The sequence below is a fragment of the Myxine glutinosa genome, chromosome 2 (assembly GCF_964187855.1).
Source record: "Myxine glutinosa chromosome 2, kmMyxGlut1.1, whole genome shotgun sequence".
NCBI lineage: Eukaryota > Metazoa > Chordata > Myxini > Myxiniformes > Myxinidae > Myxine > Myxine glutinosa.
In genome coordinates, this window is record NC_136262.1 from 158,973,674 (window position 1) to 158,998,673 (window position 25,000).

At 45.4% G+C, this 25,000-nt stretch overlaps 1 protein-coding gene across 2 annotated transcripts in view; it reads left to right on the top strand.

The window, feature by feature from the left end:
• Positions 1-25,000, top strand: part of FANCI (FA complementation group I) — a 129,749-nt gene that overhangs the window by 1,876 nt on the left and 102,873 nt on the right. For both annotated transcript variants that reach the window (XM_078771854.1, XM_078771855.1), the window contains exons 2-4: positions 4,084-4,176; positions 12,136-12,211; positions 17,139-17,269. In XM_078771854.1, the coding sequence (XP_078627980.1) occupies positions 4,093-4,176; positions 12,136-12,211; positions 17,139-17,269 (291 nt within the window). In that variant the 5' untranslated portion in view covers positions 4,084-4,092. The remainder of the gene's footprint in view (positions 1-4,083; positions 4,177-12,135; positions 12,212-17,138; positions 17,270-25,000) is intronic.

Below are 25,000 nucleotides of genomic sequence, written 5' to 3' on the forward strand. Positions count from 1 at the left end.
TTGTTACCTCGGAGACATGCTGAATGGAGAAGGTGGATCAGACTCGGCAACGGTTGCTAGAGTGAGATGTGTATGGAAGAAGTTTCGGGAACTGAGTGGCGTGCTGATGATGAGGGGAGTGTCGTTGAAGCTGAAGGGAAAGGTGTATGCTGCATGTGTGAGAAGTGTTATGATTTATGGGAGCGAGACATGGGTAATGAACGTAAAGCAGCAACGAAGGCTGGAAAGGGTGGAAATGTGAATGGTTCGGTGGATGTGTGGAGTATCATTGAGAGAGAGGAAGACAACAACACAACAACAGGCATTTTAAAGGCCATTTTACCTGCAAGAGCGGGGGTTCGCCAACCTGCAAGAGACAACAACAACAACAACAACATGCATTTTAAAGGCCATTTTCCCTGCTAGAGCGGGGGTTAGCCTTGCGGTCCCCATGACAATCTTCTCCATTTTGCCCTATTTTCTGCATCTCTCCTTGTTAACCCCCTTGCCCGCATTTCTTCTTCCACCATCTTTAGCCAAGTCTTTTTCGGTCTTCCCCGTCCTCTGCTTCCTTCTACATTCATTTCCATCACTCTTCTCAACCAGTCACTTTCATCCTTCCTCAACACATGACCAAACCATGTCAACCTGTTCCTCTTCACAGCATCAATCACAGGCTCTATTCCCATCATCTTTCGCAATTCATCATTTGTCTTCCTCTCTCTCAACGATACTCCACACATCCACCGAACCATTCGCATTTCCACCCTTTCCAACCTTCGATCCTGCTCTACGTTCATTACCCATGTCTCGCTCCCATAAATCATAACACTTCTCACACATGCAGCATACACCTTTCCCTTCAGCTTCAACGACACTCCCCTCATCATCAGCACGCCACCCAATTCCCGAAACTTCTTCCATGCACATCTCACTCGAGCAACCGTTGCCGAGTCTGATCCACCTTCTCCATTCAGCATGTCTCCGAGGTAGCAAAATGTTTTCACACCTTCCAGCTTCACGCCGTCTCCAAGATCCAACTCAACATTTCCTCCATCTGCAGCTCCCTCTGTGCACACCTTACATTTGAATGTAGCTGCCACACTGGTTAATGACCCTCTCAGACCACTACATTTTTGATGAACCCACTCAGCGCACATTGTACATTGAATGGAGTTCACTCCGACAACCTTCCTACACACAGCACAGGGCCACTTCCCAGTTCTTTCCACCTCACCACATGCTTTACCACTTGCCATCACCTTCGTCTTTCCGATATTCACCTTCAGACCTTTTGTCTCCATACATTCCTTCCACGTGTTCATCTTTTCCTTCAGTCCATCCATACTTTCCGCAATCAACACCAGATCATCTGCATACAACAACTCCCACGGTAAACCCTCCTTTACGTTCTGAGCCAGCACCTCCATCACAGCTACAAATAGTAGTGGACTTCGTACCGACCCCTGATGCATTCCCACCTTCACCTCAAACTCACCACTGTTCCCGTCCTTCGTCCTTACAGCTGTGCGCGCTCTTTTGTACATTGCCATCACAACTCTGATCAACCATTCCTCCACTCCTAACTTCCTCAATGCCCATGTCAATACTTTGTGTGGTACCCTATCGAATGCTTTCTCCAGATCAACAAACCCAAGAAACAACTTCTTCCTCTTCTCCATGTACTTCTCCTGCAACTGCCTCACAATGAAAAGCGCGTCTGTCGTTCCTCTTCCTGGCATGAATCCAAACTGCATTTCGTCGATCTTCACTTTCTTCCTTATCCTCCTCTCCAACACCCTTTCCAATACCTTCATTCCATGCTCCAATAACTTTATCGCTCGGTACGAGCCACACTCCAGAGGGTCACCTTTCCCCTTGTATAGAGGGATGAGGGTACTCAGTTCCCAATCCACTGGAATGCGGCCTTCTTTCACCACCAGATTACAGATCTCTGTCATTCTCTTCACACCCCAACTTCCTGCTGCCTTCAACATATCTCCCACAACTCCCGTCGGCCCTCCCGCTTTTCTACCCTTCATTGCTTTTATCGCTTCCTCAACTTCCTTCTCAGTTATCTTCTCTGCCGGTCCTAAAACAGGGTTACTCTCTATGTTGCCATCCCATTCATTCTCTGTATTCAACAGCATTTCCATATATCTTTTCCATCTTCCTTTCATTCCATCTGGGTCGACAACGATTTGTCCCACTTCATCCTTCAAGCAACTCACCCCCATCACATCACACCTCTCTTTCGCTATCTGCTTTGCAATCCTGAATACTGCTTTCTGACCCTCTTCCGAATCCAAGCGTTCTCCGAACATTTTCCTACATGCCTCCTGCGCCTTTGCTACCTCTTTCTTTGCAGCCTTCCTGGCTGCCGTATAACTTTCATGCTCTGCTGTTTCTGCTCCCGTACCCTTCGCCTTCTGCCACTCCTTGAACATCTTCCTCTTCTCGTCAATCCTCTTTCCAACTTCATCATCCCACCACCATGTTTCCGAGTGCCTCGGTGGTCCTTTTGTCCATCCACATACCTCACCAACGGCTCCCAACAGACAGGCTTTCATTGACATCCAACCACTTTCAAGCTCAACCACATCATCCTCGACCCTACTCAGCCTCTCTTTTAATGCCTCCCTTACTGTCACCTCTTTCAACCTCCACACCTTCATTCTCGGTTGGTGCTTCACCCGCCGAGCTCTCCTCGCACCTTTCACCCTTACGTCGCAGACAACCAAGTGGTGCTGTGAAACAGCCTCCTCCCCCGGGATCACCTTTGTGTCCCGGAGGTGCCCCCTATCTCGCCTACGCACCATCAGGTAGTCAACGGTTGTCGTCGACCCACCTGACGTGTATGTAACAAGCTTATTATCCTCTTTCTGGAACTGAGTATTACAAATCAACAAATCAGCTCCATCAGCAAACTCCAAAATCCTTTCACCTTCTCCATTTCTCACACCATATCTGTAACCCCCATGAACTCCGTCAAAACCATCCATACTCCTTCCCACATGTTGACATGACATATTTATTCTGCAAGAGAGAGGAAGACAAATGATGAATTGCAAAAGATGATGGGAATAGAGCCTGTAATGGATGCTGTGAAGAGAAACAGGTTGAGATGGTTTGGTCATGTGTTCAGGAAGGATGAAAGTGACTGGTTGAGAAGAGTTATGGAAATGGATGTAGAATGAAGTAGAGGACGGGGAAGACCGAGAAAGACTTGGCTAAAGATGGTGGAAGAAGAAATGCGGGCAAGGGGGTTAACAAGGAGAGATGTAGAAAATGGGGCAAAATGGAGAAGATTGTCATGGGGCCCGCAAGGCTAACCTCCGCTCTAGCAGGGAAAATGGCCTTAAAATGCCTGTTGTGTTGTTGTGTTGTTGAGGGAATGACCCAGGGGGTTAATCTGGGTGGAAGAAAGATTATGTTTTTGGATCGAGGATGATCTGAGATGGTGGTGAACAGCTGGCTTGAAGATCTGGAGGGAAGAATGAGATTGAAGAGGATGTAGAAGTTGACTCCACAGGTGGGAAAAAAATGAGTGGAGATGAGCAATGATCCTGTATTTAGGTAGTTTCACCTGAAGGGAGTTGATGGTGGACCATGTGCGACCTGCACAAGCATGGGGGTTTGGGGGGAGGGAAGGCAGGGAGGGTGAGTGGGGGTGGGGGAGACAAAGCATGAAAGAGCAGAGTGTACAAGACCACAAAGGAGGCAGTGCAAGATAGAGACCACTGACCTGTCTACGATGGCAAAGTAATAGGCCAATAGACTCAGCTTCATTGTGGGAGATTTCATGAAAAAGGAAAAGAAAATGTCAACAGTCTGCTACATATATGATGCGTCCATGTCTAGATGTTATTTGTGAACTTGGTAGTGAATGCAAGATTGGTAGTGAAGGGTTCGTGAACGTGAACTTGGTAGAGAAATTCGTGAATTTGGTGGTGAAGGGTCTGTGGCATTCAAATGTAGACGTCTTCATCCTTGCTGATGTGCCTTTCTCTGATTGAAGGTGTAAATGCATAATACATTCTAATGCAACCAGCCACCTGGCTTAAAGTTATGTTCCTCATGAATATCAATCTGTGCTTTTTGTAGGCTCATGCAATGGCACAGAAACTTTTGAAACTGGTGGAGACGGGAGAGATATCAAAACTGCAGGAGTCTTTGCAGATGCTCGCTGAAGGGGAGGTGAGCAATGTTGTATGGAGAAAACACGATGCATTTAAACTTTAATTAATAGAACGAGGTACATTGTTGACTATAATACTAGTGTACATATTTATTCTGATATTTTTGAATTTCGGCAGCGAGATTAATGTCTGAATATCGCTGACTGCTGAGTTTAACCGAATTATGCTGAATACCCAACCTGCTTTAAGCTTGCGGGTTGGTGTTTCCTCCACTCCTCTTCTCTCATCTCTTCCTGTTTGTTCATTCCTTTACTTATTGCATCCAACTGCGGTCCCGTTTTCAGTTTGTTACCTTTTTATTCTCTGCCACATCTTTCTTCCACTAGCCTTAATCTTGTTTAAACAGAAAAGCACAAAATTAATAACCTTTGTCAAATTTTTACCTGCGACATGTCACAGGTCTGCATGAGTTCCGCATGGTTCTTGTTGGGTTGTCGATTTTGTTCATGTGGACAGCTGCTGGACCCCACCCAGATTTGTCACTTGACTCCACCCACCTTGGCACCCAGACAAAACAAGGATAAAAAGACATAAAAGTCATAGCCCCCGTAGTTTTAGCAATTTTGCTGTACGGAGTTAAAGGGTGCCTGTTGGCCATCTTTGGTCGGATTACAAAACAATTTCTGCATATGTATACTGTACTCTCATGTATTGTCTTTGTGCCAAGTTTGAACAAAATCAGTCCATACATGGCCAAGAAATGGTTGGGGACACGTTTAAGTAACAAAATGGCTGCCAGTCAGCCATCTTGGATCTGATCTCGAAAATAAATGACGTGCATATGTAAGCCATAATTTACTAGTACCGACTGCAAAGCCGCAATGAGCCGGCGAAGCCAAAGCCTCTTGCCACTATTTTACCCATCACTATGGTATCAGTAGGTTAGGTAGTTGGTAGTAGGTAGGTGTAGTAGGTACCATACCTGGTAAGACTTGGTAAAAGAGAAGAGCAGACAGTCCTCCCCAATATCTGCATACAATAAATGTCACAAGAAGCTTAAGGAAGTAACGATACGATGTGTGAGCTTAAGGCCTATTTTAAGAAGTAGGAAAATTCTCAAGCTCAAACAGTCAAAAAAACATGACCCATCACCAGGGACATCTACTGCAGCATATTCCCAAAAAGAAGACAATGGTGTCACATCCGATGGCTTTACTTGGTGCAACGTAAAAACCTCTCTCAAGTTACCACGGACTGTTGTCGAATCATGTTTCAGTGATTATAGCACTGGTGGAGGTTGTACCATTTTTCCTTTCATTTCGGTTCTTGTTCTTTCTCCGTAACAGACAACAGTGCCCAAAGCAATGACGATTTAGCTTAGGAAATTTGAGCATATGATGAGAACTATTTCGAGCAGTATATGCTTACGCGTGATTCGGTTGTTTTGCACCAACCTCGTTCCCGGCGTCGCAGACGTCTCGAGGGCGCTGGTAAGATGTCCTGTGTCGAGGGCGCTGATTGGCTGATTCGGTTCTCCGACGGCCACGAGATTTCTAAAAAATAATTTTTCGTCAATGTGAGAATATTTGACGCCGTTTTCACCGTCCGAAACGCGTAATAAGCTTGTAAAAAAATATTTTTTCAAATGCTCGAATCTCATTGGTTCTGGTCTTTGATGACGATTTTCGTTGAAGATAACGAGGTTGGTCTTAACGTATTTTAATTACTAATGAGAGGTTTCATTAGATTATGAATCAAAGAACGACGGGTGAAACAAGCTCCTATTGAACTTTTTCGCAATTCTTTTATGCAAACTTCCGCATCCGGTCGATGGCGCCCATCATTGAGCGCTTTCATTTTAGAAATATTTTTGCAAATGCTCGACTCTCATTGGGTCCGGTGTTTGGTGATGCGTTTTGTTGAAGATAACCAGGCCCGTGCGGGCCGATGTTGGTCTTAAATTATTTTATTAATACATCGGAGGTGCATAAGATTGTGAATCAAACGACGACGGGTGAAAGAAACTCCTAATGAACGTTTTAAATTTGTTATGCATACTTCCGCCCACGCAAGATGGCTGCGCCCACTGCGCTTCGGATTCTCGAGCCAAGGCATAATCAGGTTTTCAACATAATACGTACTCGTTTATTGACAACACCGGCTTCGCCGGCTATTATCTGTGTGCCAAGTTTCGACAAGATCTGTTAATGTATTTCCTGATGAATGGTTGAGGACGTGTTCAATACCGGGCTTTTTACAATTAAAATGGCTGCCAGTCGGCCATCTTTAATAGCATCATGAAACAAAATGATGTGCATATGCATACCGTCATGTATTGTCTTTATGCCAAGGACTAATAAAATCGGTCCATACATGTGGCTAATAATGTGCCGCCATCTTGTTTTTCTGGTGAGCCTAAGACATAAGGTCTGTAAGACTGCCTGGGTTTGTTGCATCAGATTTTCATTGGCTTTGTTTGGCTTGTGTTAATTCACGATGAGGGACCCTGAAAAACCTAACCAATGTTGATTACAAATTATTAGAAAGGTTTAAGCAAACACGTCGGCATGCACCCCATAAAAAATAGCATTACTTAATTTTTGAATGGCCCCATACTGGGGTTAAACAATCTGTGACCATGTGACGAATCCGCTCGTTCTGACATAATTGTGGTGGAGGTTGTCATGGATGAGAGGTGCCGACTGTCGAGTTTATCTTTTGATGGCATGCGCGTTTCCCAATCGGCCCGCTACCTGATTTTATCGCAAGTTGGGACCACAGTGCAGTCATTCTTGTTAATTTATATCGTGCTGGTAGCTGGTACTCTGATGAATACTGAAAGTTATTATCTGATGAATGCTGAAATACCCATGGGAAAGAGTGGTAACAACACAACAACAACAGGCATTTTAAGGCCATTTTCCTTGCAAGAGCGGGGGTTAGCCTTGCGGTCCCCATGACAATGTTCTCCATTTTGCCATATTTTCTGCATCTCCCCTTGTTAACCCCCTTGCCGGCATTTCTTCTTCCACCATCTTTAGCCAAGTCTTTCTCGGTCTTCCCCGTCATCTACTTCCTTCTACATTTTTTTTTTTTTTTTTTTTTTTTTTGTAGTATACTGAATCGAGGCTCGTGAAAGAGCTATCCATCACTCTTCTCAACCAGTCACTTTCATCCTTCCTCAACACATGACCAAACCATCTCAACTTGTTTCTCTTCACAGCATCCATCAGAGGCTCTATTCCCATCATCTTTCGCAATTCATCATTTGTCTTCCTCTCTCTCAAAGATACTCCACACATCCACCGAACCATTCGCATTTCCACCCTTTCCAGCCTTCGTTGCTGCTCTACGTTCATTACCCATGTCTCACTCCCATAAATCATAACACTTCTCACACGTGCAGCATACACCATTCCCTTCAGCTTCAACGACACTCCCCTCCTCGTCAGCACGCCACTCAGTTCCCGAAACTTCTTCCATGCACATCTCACTCTAGCAACCGTTGCCCAGTCTGATCCACCTTCTCCATTCAGCATGTCTCCCAGGTATCAAAATGTTTTCACACCTTCCAGCTTTACGCCATCTCCAAGATCCAACTCAACATTTCCTCCATCCGCAGCTCCCTCTGTGCACACCTCACACTTGAATGTAGCTGCCACACTGGTTAATGACCCTCTCAAACCACTACATTTTTGATGAACCCACTCAGCGCACATTGTACATTGAATGGAATTCACTCCGACACCCTTCCTGCACACAGCACATGGCCACTTCCCAGTTCTTTCCACCTCACCACATGCTTTACCACTTGCCATCACCTTCGTTTTTCCGATAATCACCTTCAGACCTTTTGTCTCCATACATTCCTTCCACTTGTTCATCTTCTCCTTCAGTCCATCCATACTTTCTGCAATCAGCACCAGATCATCTGCATACAACAACTCCCACGGTAAACCCTCCTATACGTTCTGAGCCAGCACCTCCATCACAGCTACAAATAGTAGTGGACTTAGTACCGACCCCTGATGCACTCCCACCTTCACCTCAAACTCTCCACTGTTCCCGTCCTTCGTCCTTACAGCTGTGTGCGCTCTTTTGTACATTGCCATCACTACTCTGATCAACCATTCCTCCACTCCTAAATTCCTCAATGCCCATGTCACTACTTCATGTGGAACCCTATCGATTGCTTTCTCCAGATCAACAAACCCAAGAAACAACTTCTTCCTCTTCTCCATATACTTCTCCTGCAACTGCCTCACAATAAAAAGCGCGTCTGTCGTTCCTCTTCCTGGCATAAATCCAAACTGCATTTTGTCAATCTTCACTTTCTTCCTTATCCTCCTCTCCAACACCCTTTCCAATACCTTCATTCCATGCTCCAATAACTTTATCGCTCGATACGAGCCACAGTCCAGAGGGTCACCTTTCCCCTTGTATAGAGGGACGAGGGTACTCAGTTCCCAATCCACTGGAATGCGGCCTTCTTTCACCACCAGATTGCAGATCTCTGTCATTCTCTTCACACCCCAATTTCCCGCTGCCTTCAACATATCTCCCACAACTCCCGTCGGCTCTCCCGCTTTTCTACTCTTCATTGCTTTTATCGCTTCCTCAACTTCCTTCTCGGTTATCTTCTCTGCCGGTCCTAAAACTAGGTTACTCTCTATGTTGCCATCCCATTCATTCTCTGCATTCAACAGCATTTCCATATATCTTTTCCATCTTCCTTTAATTGCATCTGGGTCCACAACGATTTGTCCCACTTCATCCTTCAAGCAACTCACCCCCATCACATCACACCTCTCTGTCGCTATCTGCTTTGCAATCCTGAATACCGCTCTCTGACCCTCTTCCAAATCCAAGCGTTCTCCGAACATTTTCCTACATGCCTCCTGTGCCTTTGCTACCTCTTTCTTTGCAGCCTTCTTGGCTGCCTTATAACTTTCATGCTCTGCCTTTTCTGCCCCCATACCCTTCGCCTTCTGCCACTCCTTGAACTTCTTCCTCTTCCCGTGAATCTTCTTTCCAACTTCATCATCCCACCACCATGTTTCAGAGTGCCTCGGTGGTCCTTTTGTCCATCCACATACCTCACCAACGGCTCCCAACAGACTATCTTTCATTGACATCCAACCACTTTCAAGCTCAACCACATCATCCTCTACCATACTCAGCCTCTCTTTTAATGCCTCCCTCACTGTCACCTCTTTCAACCTCCACACCTTCATTCTCGGTTGGTACTTCACCCGCCGAGCTCTCCTCGCACCTTTCACCCTTATGTCACAGACAACCAAGTGGTGCTGTGAAACAACCTCCTCCCCCGGGATCACCTTTGTGTCCCGGAGGTGCCCCCTATCTCGCCTACGCACCAGCAGGTAGTCAACGGTTGTCGTCGACCCACCTGACGTGTATGTAACAAGCTCATTATCCTCTTTCTGGAACTGAGTATTACAAATCAGCTCCATCAGCAAACTCCAAAATCCTTTCACCTTCTCCATTTCTCACACCATATCCGTAACCCCCATGAATTCCCTCAAAACCGTCCATACTCCTTCCCACATGTCCATTTAGGTCTCCTCCTACCACAACAACTTCCTCATCTTTCACGTTTTCCATCAGCTTTTATAGCACACCAGAACTTGTCCTTCTCTTCATCGCTCTGACCAACCTGTGGAGCATATCCCGAGATGATGTTCACCAAGAGCTTTCCAATCATCATTTTCACCATCATCAACCTTTCACTCACTCTAGTCACACTCACCACACTGTCTACAAACTTCTCAGAAAACAGGACACCAACACCATTCACGCCCTCCGGCACCCTTGCCACACAAACTTGTATTTCTGTCCCTGCCTACCCTTCACCATTCTCACACCACTTCCCTTCCATCTCGTCTCCTGCACACAACATATGTCCACTCTTCTTCTGACCAATACTTCCACCACTTCTCCTGATCTCCCTGTCATTGTCCCTACATTCCATGTCCCAAACCTCAGAAACCGATCTCCACGCCGGGCATCAGACGTTTCGTCTTCATAAATGGAATGATTTCCACCCTTGCTTCGATCGGGTTCCCCACGTTGAGTTTTGACGAGAGGGAGTGAGGTCCCCCATGGGGTACTTCGGGCTGTACTCTGCCCATATGTAGTCGTAATTGTCATGGTTCTCTTTTTGAGGCAATGTTTTTATGGCCGGATGCCCTTCCTGACGCCAACCCCTTTAGTCGCCTCTTACGACACGCAGGGATACGGTGTACCTATTCTAAACCGGGGTACACACCGGTGAAAGAGTGGTAACATCTCATGTATTTGTGTTGATGGCGATACTGCCATGTTTGCAAATTTACTTTGTGAATGTACATACATCTGTCTATTCCAATGGGCATACAATCGGATGTCATGAGTCCACAGATCCTGTTTCCCCTTCTCCCTACATTCAATTTATAATCCTTCCATTTATAAAAAATATATCTTATTCTTATCGGGGTGATTCCACATTGCCCCAAGGGCAAACTCACTGTCCCAAGGAATGTGGGGTTGGGGGAAGGGGGAGGGGCTGGGGAAGGTACCATTGTTTATTGACACCAAACATATGGGATCGAATGGGGGGTGGGCAGTCACCTTTAGTCGTGAATCATGATCATTGCATTCTAGAGATGTTGCTCCACCGACTCCATTTGTTCCATCCTTTTGTTTTGTTCTGGAGCACCTCTCTGATCATCTCGTGCTGTTCGTTCCATGGCTTTTGTACCGATGGAGTACAAATCATTTTCCTGGGTGGTGCCTTGTAATTACTTGCAGGAAAGAAAATAAAGGTGAAACATTGCAATACTGATAATTTTGTAGCATGACTCGGTAAAAATGCCGTTATTCCCTTGGTTGGATTGTGCTGCCAAGATCAATGGCAGTCTTTCGCAGTTGATCACTAGATTTAACGAAGGGTAGTCAATAATTTCCAGGCGTGAGTCCAGATGTGTATGTATTGAGTTCTCCTGTTTGTTTCCTAACTTGATGCACCCCATCACTCCACCACAATCTCCTGGGATCACAAGAGGGGAAGTGGCTGCGTTGAAATGGACTTTAATGTCTCATAAAAAGATGTGCTTCATTTATTTATTATTTGGCTTTTATTATTTTCTTTAGTTACCACCACCACTGAAGGTGGGCGGAGGTTATGGTTTCACCCGTCTTCTCAAAAAGTTTGGGTCGCTTTTTAAGTGACCATCCAACTACCAAAAACTTCTCAAATGTATACCAATCAGAGCTGAAGATATGGTCACATGACAGGGCGATGTGATTACATCTGATGTCATTACGGCAGTGTGGCAGCTGACTCTCCACACTCCGGCATTTTGATTTCAATTCCGTTCAGGCCGAACATATCGTCGAACCTGTCATATAACACAATCTCCATGCTCTACCTTTATGTTTTTCATTCAGTGTGAAACACAAACAAACCGATTGTTAAAATGACCATAAAATATCGAAAGCATCGGTGTTATGTCTCTTCCAACAAAACGGTACGTATGGGCCTCAGGCTTTATGCCTACCCTTCGGACCGAAGTGTCCGTTTAATTATCTGTGATTATGGGCATTGCCACATTGATCAGAGTGATACATCGGAGCATCATTGAGTTACATATCAACGAAATTGCCGTTTTACGGGCACACCGTGCACATGGTTAGGAAGTTATACATAATATTGAATCCTGTTGTATGCATATCGAAGAGAACAGGTCATCATCATTTCTTCGGCATGAATGGTTAAAGGTGAAATTAATGCAACGTGTACCACTCAATTGTCTCATCGAAAGGCACAAATGAAATCTGTGGTACTGGAACTATACCATATAACAATAAGAGGAAATGATTTTTGTTTCTCATTTCTACAGGAGGTCGTTCTGCTCAAGCACTGTAAAATGCAATAGCATGCCTAACCTTACAGCACCTTAAATGCATCAGCAGCTGCTGCCACTTCTCATTGACTCATCCTTTTTAACGTTGTTTCTAGTTGGAGGAGTTGCTGACACAAACTGCACTGAGCACTAGTCCAAATCTTCCTGCTATACTCCGTGCCATATTCTTGGGTAAGTCTGGAAGTAGTTGGCAATGAAATTACCATATCTAGGTTTGGTTTGTCACATTGTGAAGTGATAGTTTGTATGATCAAAAATACATCAATCGGTGTTGATTTATGTATATGTAAGATGATTCAGGTACAGGCTGATTACTCCCTCCCCTGAAGGCCATTAATGAGCCAGCAAGATTTTATCATTGACTTGATGGTGACAAGATAATTCTCTGGTGATTAGTTCTGTTTATAGAAGCATAGAATACAGAACCATAATCATGCTGCATTTTGCCTGGATATGTCAGTCCAGTGTACTCACTGCCTGGCCACCATCATATGTCAGTATGTGTTATCACTATGTACAATGTCGGACCACAAATGATGAATCGTTAACAAATGTTTCTGAATTGTGCAGTCAATGTGTTATCATCAATGGAACTCTCTTCTCTCTTCAACGTTTCTTTTCTTGCCACCGCGCCGAAGGCATTATGTTTTTGGGTTGTCTGTCCGGCTGTCTGTCAGTCCGTGCATCTATCCTTGATGGGTTTTCGTTTCCGCGATGACTTGAGAACGGCTAAAAGGATATACGCCAAACTTGGTGCAGGTATATATAATGATGTAAAGATGAACTGGTTAGATTTCGGGGGCGTGAGGTCAAAGGTTAACTGTGATGTTTGGTAAAAAATAGTTTTTGTTTTTTTTGTTTGTTTTTTTGTTTTTTTGTATACTGAATCGAGGCTCGTGAAAGAGCTAACATTTATTTCACTAACAAAACAACCAGACAAACAAAATATACAAAAAGAGGGAGCGGAAGACAAGATGGGGAGAGAAGGGGAAGCACACAACCACAACATTTGAGAGCAGGGAGAAGTGTGGGAGGGAGAGGGCTTGGGGGGAGGAGGCGTGGGAAGGGGGGGGAGAGGTATAAAACACAAGGGGACCGAAATTAGCGGGGGTAGAAAAGATCAAGGTTTTGGATGGGGGAGGATAAGAGATGGTGGTGAACAGCTGTTTTAAAGACCTGGAGGGTGGAGTGGGATTGAAGAGAGTGAGGGAGTTTGTTCCATAGGTGGGAGAAAAGAGGAATGAAGGAGTGAAGGTGAGCAGAAAGTCTTGATTTTGGCAGTTTAACCATAAGAGGGTTGCAGGCAGATCTTGTGCGACCTGTAGGAATATTTGGGGGACAGAGCCCAGAGAGAGCTGGGGGGGCAAGGCCAGAGAGGAGTCGGTAGAAGACGGAAAGACCACCAACCTGCCTGCGGTGAGTGAGTGAAAGGCCCTTGGAGTTAGCTTCATCGCGGGAGATTCCAATGATTCTGAATCTCATTTCAGAATGTAATTTTCAGAATGTACCACAATAACTTGTAAATCAGTGATGCGGTTTGGAATAAAGTTGGTACAAGTATGTATTATGCTTGCTAGGATATATATTGTTGTGGTTTTGGAATAAAGGCAACCCCCCTATTAGTTAGTTGCACCACAACATGTAGCCTCGATTAGTCAGTTATTTTTTATTAAATGTGAAGTATAGTCTCCTTCCCAGTGTTAGTATGCGTTGAGGCAGACAAAGTAAGGGTAGGCCTCATTGGAGCTTGGAATGCCAGGTGGTGGGCCTAGGGCAAGTCGAGCAGGCCCGAGGGAGGAGCTAAAGGGGAGTGGCCAGCAGCAAACAGCCAACGGGAGCTAAAGGGGAGTGGCCAATAACGACGGCCAATGAGAGCTATAAAGGGGAGTGGCCAGCAGCAAGCGGCCAATGAGAACTAAGGGGAGTGACTGATGAGGGGCTATCACGACATGTGACCCCCGGCGGCCAGTGGAGGCCTTTGGAACATTCTGGTGGGACTCCGGGGGCAATAAACCCCCGGCCCGGACCCCCGAACTCTCTGCCTGCCCCCGCTTTCTCTTGGCCCTGGACTCCGAACTCTCTCTGCCCCCGCTCTCTCTTGGCCCTGGCTCTGACGATCTCCCTGCCTGGACTCCCTGCACGTGCGCTTTTGCCTCGCTGGCTTTGGGACGCGCTGCGTGGATTCCCGTTCGTGCACGACTGAGGCCGACGTCCCTGTCGCGAACATCCTCGGGGGGGGGGGGGGGGGAAACGCCCAACAGGGCAACAGGGCGAACATTCAGGGCGAACTGTGCTGAGCGGCCACGCTTTGTGCGTGTCCTCTTCTTCCTCCCCTTCCCCGAACGAGTCAGATGGCCCTTGTCTGGGAAACGTAAGTAAGGACTGTTTAGTTTCTCTTCTGTGTCCCTTTTCTCTCACCAGTGTACATTTGTGAATAAACCTGTGCTTGTTTCCAACTTGGCCGTTTTCATCCCTTCACCATTGGCCTCGCATTGCACGAGTTAAAACCGCTCGATCGTGTACATAGTAATTAACGGTACGAGTTACGCGACACGCAAACCGCTCGGCGTTAAAGACCAGCGTGACTCGTGTGAGGTCCAGCCCCCGTCCTCGCGGCGGCGTGTGTATCGAAGGTGCTCGGGTTGTGACCGGAAACCCTTCCATGCGCTAGCTGCGGGTTTGGCGGCTGGAATTGCTCAGCAATCCGCCCCCACGAGTGTAGAGTGGGTAGCGGCCTCGTGGACTCGAAGTTCGAGGGGGAGCAGGGCTTAATCCCTCCTCAGTACGTCGAAGGGCTCGAGATCCGCAACTATATATATATATATATATATATATATATATATATATATATATATATATATATATATATATATATATATATATATATATATATATATATATACAGTGGAACCTTGACTTACGAGTTTTCCGAGATACGAGCCGTCGCTCGGGCGGTTTATTGCTTTGAGATGCGAGCCGAGATCCGAGTTACGAGCTTACGCCACCCGCCACCAGGTGGGTTCCGGTCACGTGGTTATCTTGCCGTGCAAGTATCTCTGCCGTATATCGCTGCTGTTTTGTTTTCGCATTTTGGTTATTTTGGAGCTTACGCCACCCCCCCACCAGGTGGGTTCCGGTCACGTGGTTATCTTGCCGTGCAAGTATCTCTGCCGTATATCGCTGCTGTTTTGTTTTCGCATTTTGGTTATTTTGGAGCTTACGCCACCCCCCACCAGGTGGGTTCCGGTCACGTGGTTATCTTGCCGTGCAAGTACAGTATCTCTGCCGTATATCGCTGCTGTTTTGTTTTCGCATTTTGGTTATTTTGGAAAATTTCTTAGTTTTAACCACGGGTCCTAAGAAATTGAGTGCCAAGGGCAGTACTGAGAAGAAGAAGAGGATGATGTGCTTGGATATAAAACATGCAATCGTCGAAAAACATGAGCGAGGTGTGCGTGTTGTCGACTTGGTGAGGCGGATGTGAAGGCAGCTGAAGATTTTATTATAACTTTTGCCGAACTGATAGAAGCCGAACGATACATCCCCCAGCAAATCTTCAACTGTGACGAGACAGGGCTCTTCTGGAAAAAGATGCCGAGGAGGACGTATATAACGGCAGAGGAGAAGAGCATGCCAGGCCACAACTTGTTCAGAGTGCCGGCGATAGCTCGCCTTCTCTTTGTGGAAAACACGGTGAGATCCTTAACATCCAACAACTAATGGGACGCAAACGGGGCGCCCAGTTTAGCGGTACACACATTGATGAATCACCCTGCCTGTGATTCACCCATGACAGGTTATAGCTGGGTCGGGATTCAAACCCAGGCTGGACAGTTTAGACTTTAGAGTCAAGTGTGCGTACCTCCAGTCCAGGCCATCCTGCCAACTTGTATGCTGCATACAGGTGAAATATAAAGCGCGAGATATTTTTATATATACTGTATATTTTTTAAAAAATTGGTGTGGTTTTTGGCGGGCTGGAACGGATTAATAGCATTTCAATGCATTTTAATGGGGAAATTTGATTTGAGAAACGAGCAAATTGAGTTACGAGCTCGGTCACAGAACGAATTAAACTCGTAAGTCAAGGTTCCACTGTATATATATATATATATATATATATATATATATATATATATATATATATATATATAGAATATATATATATATTGTTGCGGTTTTGAGAACCCACACACTTGTAAATACGACATCATTAAAGGGTTAAAGGTTGCACCCCATAGTTAGGCCACAAGAAACACGTAGGTCAACATAGGAATTCAGTTATTTCATTAGTATGTGTATAGATAAGGCCATGTTTCCAATAGTTGAATCTGCGTTGTGTCAATCAAATAAGGAGTAGGCCCTTTCGTCCATTTTAACAGCCTCCCTCTCCAAGCCATGCCATTAAGCGCGCCCCTACAGTCTGTACCTCATGGCCCCTCCCAAGTGTTACGCGCCTCGGCCAGCAGCAGCAGCCTTAGCTGCTCGCAACCTCTCTGGGCTTCAGCCCAAACGCCGCCATAAGTAACATAATTACATTTATGTAATTACTCCCGCCAGGGAGTAATGCATTCGATCGTGTCCGTCCGTGTGTGTGTGTTCGTGTGTTTGTGAACAAGATATCTGGAAAAGTTCTTAACGGATTTGGATGAAAGTTGGTGGGATGATTGCCCTTGGGATAAGGAAGAATTGATTAGTTTTTGGTGAAGCTCAGGATATTATTCCGGATCCAGGAATTTATTTTGGGAATTTCTTTGGGAATCTTTTATTCTGTTTTACTGCATTAAAGCTTTTATTCTTATTCTTAAATGATGTTTTTCTCCTCTAATTCCGAGATATATCAAAATAAATTTTCTGACAGTTAGGGCCTACTTTCTTTTTCATTTATTGTTTTGGGGAGAGGGTATGTTAAACAAAACGTATTATTCCAACTTGACCCACGGCAGGAGTATGCGCTCTACTGAGTGGCGTTCTAGTTTCAACAGTTTATTTATTTATTTCTGATCACCAATGATTTTCCTTTTTCTTCATGTAGATGCAGAATTAGTTATTATCGCCCCCAACTCCCCCCTTGTGTTCTGTTTCTTTGAACCTGTAGGTTCCCCTTGCCAGCAGGAAGAAGGTGTTACACGACGCAGGAAGGTTTATGAGCATTGCTTCAGCCTCGCTGAGTCTGGGGACATGCAGCGGCAGAATGTCACCGAAATGGTGGGCCTGCTCATGTTGGAGGTATTTTGTTGCACCATTACCCAAGTGGGAGGTGTTTTTATTTTTTTTTAACTCCGCCCGATGAAGTCACTGGAGGCATTATGTTTTTGGGTTTGTCCGTCCATCCGTCAGTCCATGCATCAGTGATAGGTTTTCATTACCACGATAAATTGAGAATGGCTGAAGGGATGCAAGTCAAACTTTGTACAGGTATGGGTAATGAGGTTTATATGCACTGATTATATTTTTGGGGCAGGAGGTCAGAGGTCAGAGGTCAAAGGTCATGATAGGTGAAAATCCTGTTGCCGCAATAACCTGTGAGCCAGTGATGGGATTTTGACCAAACTGGTGCAAGTATGTATATATATTATGACACAAAGATGAACTGATTAGATTTTGGCATCAAGAGGTCTGAGGTCAGAATCTGCAAGAGGTTTTTTTGTTACCCCGATAACTTAAAAACAGCTGAAGGGAACTAAGTCAAACATGGTTCAAGTATTATCATGCTGTAAAGATAAATGGGTTAGATTATGGCGTCAAGAGGTCAAAGGCCAGAAGTCCTGTTGGATACAAATTCTGTTACTGCGTTAACTTGTGAACCAGTGATGGATTTTGACCAATCTTGGTACAGGTCTATATTATGATCCAAATAGAAACTGATTAGATTTCTGCATCAAAGGTCAGAGGTCATGTCAGGTAGAAATGTGATACTTGAGAACAGCTGAAGGGATTTAAATCAAACTTGGTACAAGTATGTATAACGATGTAATAATGTTGGCGGAGGCATATCGGGCGACTTCGAAGAGTGCCGTTCTAGATTTATGTTTACATGGGGTATATTTGGAACTTGGAAGACCCACGTGCATCTTTCAAGGATTTAAGTATTCAGTGCCGATCCATTTTTTTGTTGTATCGTAGAGAAGCTTGCATATATCATTGCAAGTAGTACAAAGTTAGATACAAATATATAACATAGTTCGTTCTAGTATGTATATTTGGCTAGGCCAGGTACAATCATTTTAATGAGGGATTCCTGCTATTGCCACACGATGGAATGGTGACAGTCAATGAAACGTGATGAATCTGCCATGTGTTACGTGCTCCTCCCCAACCCCCGGTCACGGTGTACCTCCGAGCCCCGAGAGGAGTCACAGCAGAAAAGATGTGTTATTCTGTATGTCAAAGATCAATGGTGAAGCCACACCAATTGTTACCAACAAACATATATTGTATTAAGATCACACAAGAATGACGTGACGGATTACACATTTTTCGTGACGGATTCGTCACTTCCGTCGTTGTGGTTTTCATCCACTGCAAGCACTTTTGGTTCCATGTACTATTATTGTTTTCGTTTAAGTGAAATGGAGATAACTGTTTTCAAAAGGTAAAAAAAATTAGTGTTTTAAAGGAAACCGGATCGAGAGAAAACCGGACGAAGAAGAGGAGGAGGCGGAGCAAGAGAGGTCGAGAAGAAGCCGAGCTGCTTTGAGGTCTTGAGCAAACGCTAGCAAACGGGGGTCACGAGCGAACTTTGGGTTTCCTGGGAAAGGGATTCTTGTGACAGAGTGGTTATCGCTGTGACAGATAAACCTGCCTGACAGGTTTTGCGGTTGATTCCGAAGAGAATCGTTGGAGTGCAGTTACGCCTCGAGTACGGGCCCGTCGGCCATTTTGCCTCGCTCCCGATTTCGCATCGCTCCAGACTTTCACCTCGCTCCAACCATTTCACCGCATCCAGACGTTAACCTGGTTTGCGTGTGTAACGTGGATTTTGAGTGGGAATTTGCGGTTCGCCGTTTGGGAGCCGTTGAACATCCATACCCGAAGTTGTGATTTCCCAGTCGCCTCTTGAAGGCACCTTTGCCCATCTTTGGCAGTGTGACTGTCAACCGAACGGGATTCTGGTCTTGACACGACATCGTTCTGACGATCACCGGAGCGTGGATCGACTTTGGCTTGACAGTGTTCTTTTCGCTCACTTGGAGCACAGTGAGTTATATTGTACGAAACTGATGGTACCATCATAGGAATGATATATTTTTTGTACAATTGAGTACTATTGTTTTTGTGCTGTTATTCTTGTGTGACCTTAATACAATACTTGTTTGTTGGTAACAATTGGTGTGATTTCACCATTGATCTTTGACACAGAATAACACATCTTTCTGCCGTGACTCCTTTCAGGGCTCGGAGGTACACCGTGACCTGGGTTTGGGGAGGAGCACGTAACACTACATAACTCAACGCTTTTATTCCTCGCTTCTCCCATCTATGGAACCATCTTCTAGAATCTAGAGCAGGGGCGGGCAACCCCCGGCCCGCGGGCCACATCCGGCCCGCGAAGGCTTAGCGTCCGGCCCGCCACCCTGCTAGGCTTTATTATTGCAATCCGGCCCGCGGACCTCCCAGTAAAACTCATATCATTTGTAAATGTAAGAGTTTATATTTAGCCGGTCTGAATTCAAGAAAGGGACATTTTGTCTTCAGCACCGTCCTCTTCCGGAAGACATGCGCACGGGGAACTGTCTTGCCTAGACACCGCCTGCTTGCTGATAGGCGGTCTTTTCAAATCAGCCGGCATGTGATACGGACGTCCTTCCGATTCAGTCAGCTTGCGACAAACGTTGGTGTCTGGGACAAATAACTTGCAACAAAGAGGTAAGCGACGCAGAGTTCTCTAAACCTATTTCAATTTTCACTTTCTTTCAATTTGCTTTGTTTTGTTTGTTAGAACATGTTATTATCTTTCATTTGCTGCGTTTAAATAATTTTATTCTCCCTTTTTATTTGTAAAAAAAAAAATATAACGAACTTTCTATTTGTAAAGAAAAAAAATATATAACGAACTTTCTGTTTGTAAAAGAAAAAAGAAATTGACGAACTTTTGTTTAAAAGGAAAACGAAATTGACGAACTTTTGTTTAAAAGGAAAACGAACTCTTTAAAAAAAAAAGTATGCAGACTGATTCATTTCCTGTATTTCAGTTTTACGGTGAAACTGTGTCATATTCAGCGTTGGCCACGTGCGCGCAAAATAAATACATTCATCTGTACAATTCGTCTTCCGAGATTTTTTGTGCCCCAGATTGCTTGCTGTTACATCATTTATTCATTGCTGATATACCTAATTTTCTTCCTTTTCAGCTCATCATGTCTGCGACCCAGCGTGTTAAGAAGAGGAAAGTGGACCTCGAGCGTCGGATCTTCAACCCTGAGTGGGAGAAGTACTTCTTCATCGAGCGCTTTGGACAGGCCCAGTGCCTCATATGCTTGAAGACTTTGGCTGTCCTAAAAGAGTACAACGTGCGCCGCCACTGGGAGACAGAGCACCGCTCGTCAAACTTCGCGTCGGTGTCTGCCACCGAAAGGAAGGACGCCATGGTTAGACTATCAGGCAACTTGGAGAAACAAACTTCACTCTTCCGCAAGCAGAATACTGAGGCCGAAAAGGTGACGCGCGCCAGTTATGAAGTCTCCCGCATCCTTGCTCGCCGAATGAAGCCATTCGCGGATGGGGACTTCATCAAGGAATGCCTCCTCGCTGTAGTGGACTCCGTCTGTCCAGAGCAGCGTTCCGCCTTTGAGAACGTGAGCCTTTCGTCCCGCACCGTTCGTCGCCGCATCGAGGATATGTCGGAAAACGTGCACGACTCACTCAAAACACGCAGCTCAAATTTCGTCACCTTTTCCCTCGCTCTGGATGAGAGCACCGACACAAAGGACACGGCCCAGCTGTCCGTTTTCATCCGTGGCGTCACTGCTGACTTTCAAGTGTGTGAGGAATTCCTCCAGCTTGTCCCGCTGCGCAACACCACCACTGGGAAAGACATCTGCGACGCCGTGCTTCTGTGTGTTGATCAGCACTCCCTGGACCTCTCCCGTCTTGTGTGTGTGACGACCGACGGTGCCCCGGCGATGGTTGGTGAGAAGAAGGGCGCCGCTTCGCTGCTAGTGCGTCACTGTGCAGCCGCCGGATACACTCAGCCCATTAACAAGATGCACTGCATCATCCACCAAGAGTCCCTGTGCGCTAAGTCTGCCAACCTCGTTGGTGTCATGTCTGTCGTGGTGAAGGTCGTCAACTCCATCCTCTCCCGCAGCCTTAACCATCATCAGTTCCAGGCACTGATGGACGAGGTGAACGTGCACTACAACGACCTGCTCTACTTCTGTGAGGTACGCTGGCTGAGTCGTGGAGCCATGCTGTCTCGGGTGTGCGACCTACAGCAGGAGATTGCCACCTTTCTACGTCAGAAGAACCTTCCCCACGCTGATCAATTCTCTGATCCGCGGTGGCTAGCTCGCCTGGCCCTGCTCACGGACATCACGGCGCACCTGAACACCCTCAACATAAAGCTGCAAGGCAAAGACATTCTCGTGACAGACATGTACGCGCACATCACTGCCTTCGAGGTTAAACTGCGCTTGTGGGAGGCTCAATTGGCTTCTGGTCAGTTTGTGCATTTTCCTCGCCTTGCTGCATGTGCCCCTGACGATGTGGACCTGGGCACTTGCGTTAGTGTCGTCAACTCTCTACGTGAGGAATTTGCTTCCCGTTTTGCAGGAGTCAGGGTGCTGGCTGCGGACTTCAAGCTTTTCACTGCTCCCTTTGACTTCCCCGTGGAAGACGCCCCTGCCTCCTTACAGATGGAGTTGGTGGAGCTGCAGTGCAACGATGAAATGAAGGCGAAGTTCCGCACCTCTTCTCCATTGTCCTTCTTCCGCGACACCGTTCTCCCTTCTAACAATTTTCAAAAATACATTGCCCATGTCCAACGCATTGTGGCCATGTTCGGCAGCACCTACTGCTGTGAACAGCTCTTCTCGAAAATGAAGTACACGAAGTCTCACCTTCGCTCCCAACTCTCGGACCGCCACCTCAATGACATTCTTCTGTTGTCTACCTCAACCATCGAGCCAGACATGGAAATACTTCTTCATGGCAAACAGCACCAGCAGTCTCATTGATTTGTAGAGTGTTCAATGCAATTTTTGTACAATCTATTCATGTAAACAAAATATAGTAATTCTGAGATTTCGTTTTTCACTCCGGCCCGCGATCTCCTTCCAAAAGTCTCATCTGGCCCTCACTCTGAAAAGGTTGCCCGCCCCTGATCTAGAGGCTGTTCTCTCTCACTCTTCCCTCCAGGGCTTCATGCAAGCATTGCACCACCATCTCTTGTCATCCCGAATTCTGACCCATCAACCTTTCCTAACTCGACCATCTTACTTGCTTATTTCAGTGTCTCCTCCTCATCCTTCTTCTTGTTCATACATTCCTTTGATGTTTGTCCCCCTGTTGGACCCACCTTGCTCTTCCATGAGCTTCTCTCCTGTAAAGAATAAAGAAAAAAAAAGGCTATGTGTATGTTGTGTTTGTGGTGGAAGTGATTAAGTTCAGTTTTTTGGCCACAAATACCCTTAATATGGAATTGCATTGCATTGATTTGATTTTTGGGAGATGTGTTTGTTTAGGGTTGTGGAAAGTGGGCAGTTCATGTTTGTTGTATTGGCAGCATGTCCAGCTTCTATTGGAGTGTGATAGGTGAAGCCATTCATAGCAGCTGTTGCATTGGATGAGCCTGATTCCTTCTCTGATTTGATTTGAGTTTTCTGATTTGAGTTGAATTTCTGTTTTGAGTTCCTTCTGGTTATGAGCCTGATTAATTTTTGGCAGTTGTACAATTCCAATAGAAAGTCGACACCCCCTTTCAAAATTTTCACCCTTTATTACCTTATAGCCAGCCTGCAATTAAATTGCATTCAATCAGATATTTTCCACCTTTATTTACACATCGTAACCCCCAACTTCCAAGTGAAAAACTATTCGACAAATTTCAGAAAGTTAATTAAAAATACAAAACTGGATTATCTTAGTTGGATAAATGTCCACCCCTCTGAGTTAATACTTGGTGGAAGCACCTTTGACAGCAATTGCAGTTTTAGTCTGTTGGGATAGGTGTCTACAAACTTTGCACACATTGATTGGGCAATATTTGCCCATTCTTCCGTACAAAACTGTTCAAGCTCTGTCAAGTTGCATGTGGAGCAATGATGGACAGCAATCTTCAAGTCATGCCCCAGATTTTGGATTTGATTTAGGTCGGGGCTCTGACTTGGCCACTGAAGGACATTTATCTTTTTGTTTCTTAGCCACTCCAGTGTAGCTTTGGGTTGTTATCATGCTGAAAGGTGAACTTCCTTCCCAATTTCAGCTTTCTTTCAGAAGGCAGCAGGTTTGCACGTGGATTTTTCTGTATTTTGCTCCATCCAATTTCCCTTCCAACCTGACAAGTGCCCCAGTTCCTGCTGATGAGAAACATCCCCATAACATGATGCTGCCACCACCATGCTTCACAGTAGGGATGGTGTTCTTTGGGTGATGTGCTGTGTTGAGTTTGCACCAAACGTAACGTTTTGCATTTAGGCCAAAAAGCTACATCTTGGTTTCGTCAGACCACAAAACTTTTTGTCACATGGCTTCAGAATCTCTGGAGTGTTTTTTTTTTGCATACCTCAAACAGGACTCAAGGTAGGCTTTTTTGAGTGTTGGCTTCCTTCTTGCCACCCGACCTTACAGGCAGGCCAGACTTGTGGTGTGCTTGGGATATTGTTCACATGCACACAGTGACCAGTCTTTGCCATAAAGGCCTGTGGCTCTTTCAAAGTTGCCATTGGCCTCTCGTTGGCCTTTCTGATCAGTCTCCTCTTTGCTTGGTCATCCAGTTTGGAGGGTATGGTCTGATCTAGGCATGTTCTTGGTGGTACCATACACCTTCCACTTCTTAATGATTGGCTTGGTTGTGCTCCAAGCAATATTCAAGGCCTTTGAAATATTTTCATACCCCCCCCCCCCCCCCCCCCCTTTAATCTGTGCCTTTCCACAACTTTATCCCGGAGTTCTTTTGAAAGCTCCTTGGTGCTCATGGTTGAGTATGTGCTGTGAAAAGTACTATCTGGCAGAGGAAACCTACAGGAACCGCTGATTTTATAATGAAATAATCAGAATCACCACAATTTAACCCAGGTAGAGGCCAATTAACAAGGTGTGTGATTTTAAAGGTGATTATTTACACCTGAGCTAATTTAAAATTGCTATTATAAGGGGGGTGGACACTTATCCAACCAAGATATTCTAGTTAGTGTTTTTATTTGATTTTCTGATATTTGTAGAATTTGTTTTTCATTTGGACGTTGTGAGTTATGATGTGTAAATAAAGGTGGAAAAAGTCTGATTCAATGCATTTTAATTCCAGGCTAAAGGCAACAAAAGGTGAAAAATTTGAAGGGGGTGTAGACTTTCTATAGGCACTGTCGATGGTTTCTGCTGAGTGTCTCCATCTTGTAGGAGAAGCAGGAGCAGGGATCAAAATCAAAATCAGGCATGAAAAGAGACAGAAAAGAAGGAGAAAGGGTGGAAGTTTCTCCGTAATGGTGGGGGTCAAATTTGCATCCAGCAAATGGGCCGCAGTCTGAAGACTGGGAAGTTTGGCTCGAGGACATTTAGTGTAGAGAAGTCTTCCTTGTCAGGAATTGCCCTTCCACTTGTAGTCTAACAACTAACTTTTGTCCTCTGCCCGAACCAACATAATATATATGTTATGTAGCACATTGGCAATTTCTGCCCTACTAGATTGGTATTTTTTTCTTCTTCTTCTTCACAGGAGCGAGGCTTATGGAAGAGCAATGTAGAACGGACAGTGGGACTAACATCAAGGGCATAAATTTATGAACAGGAAAAAAGGAGAGT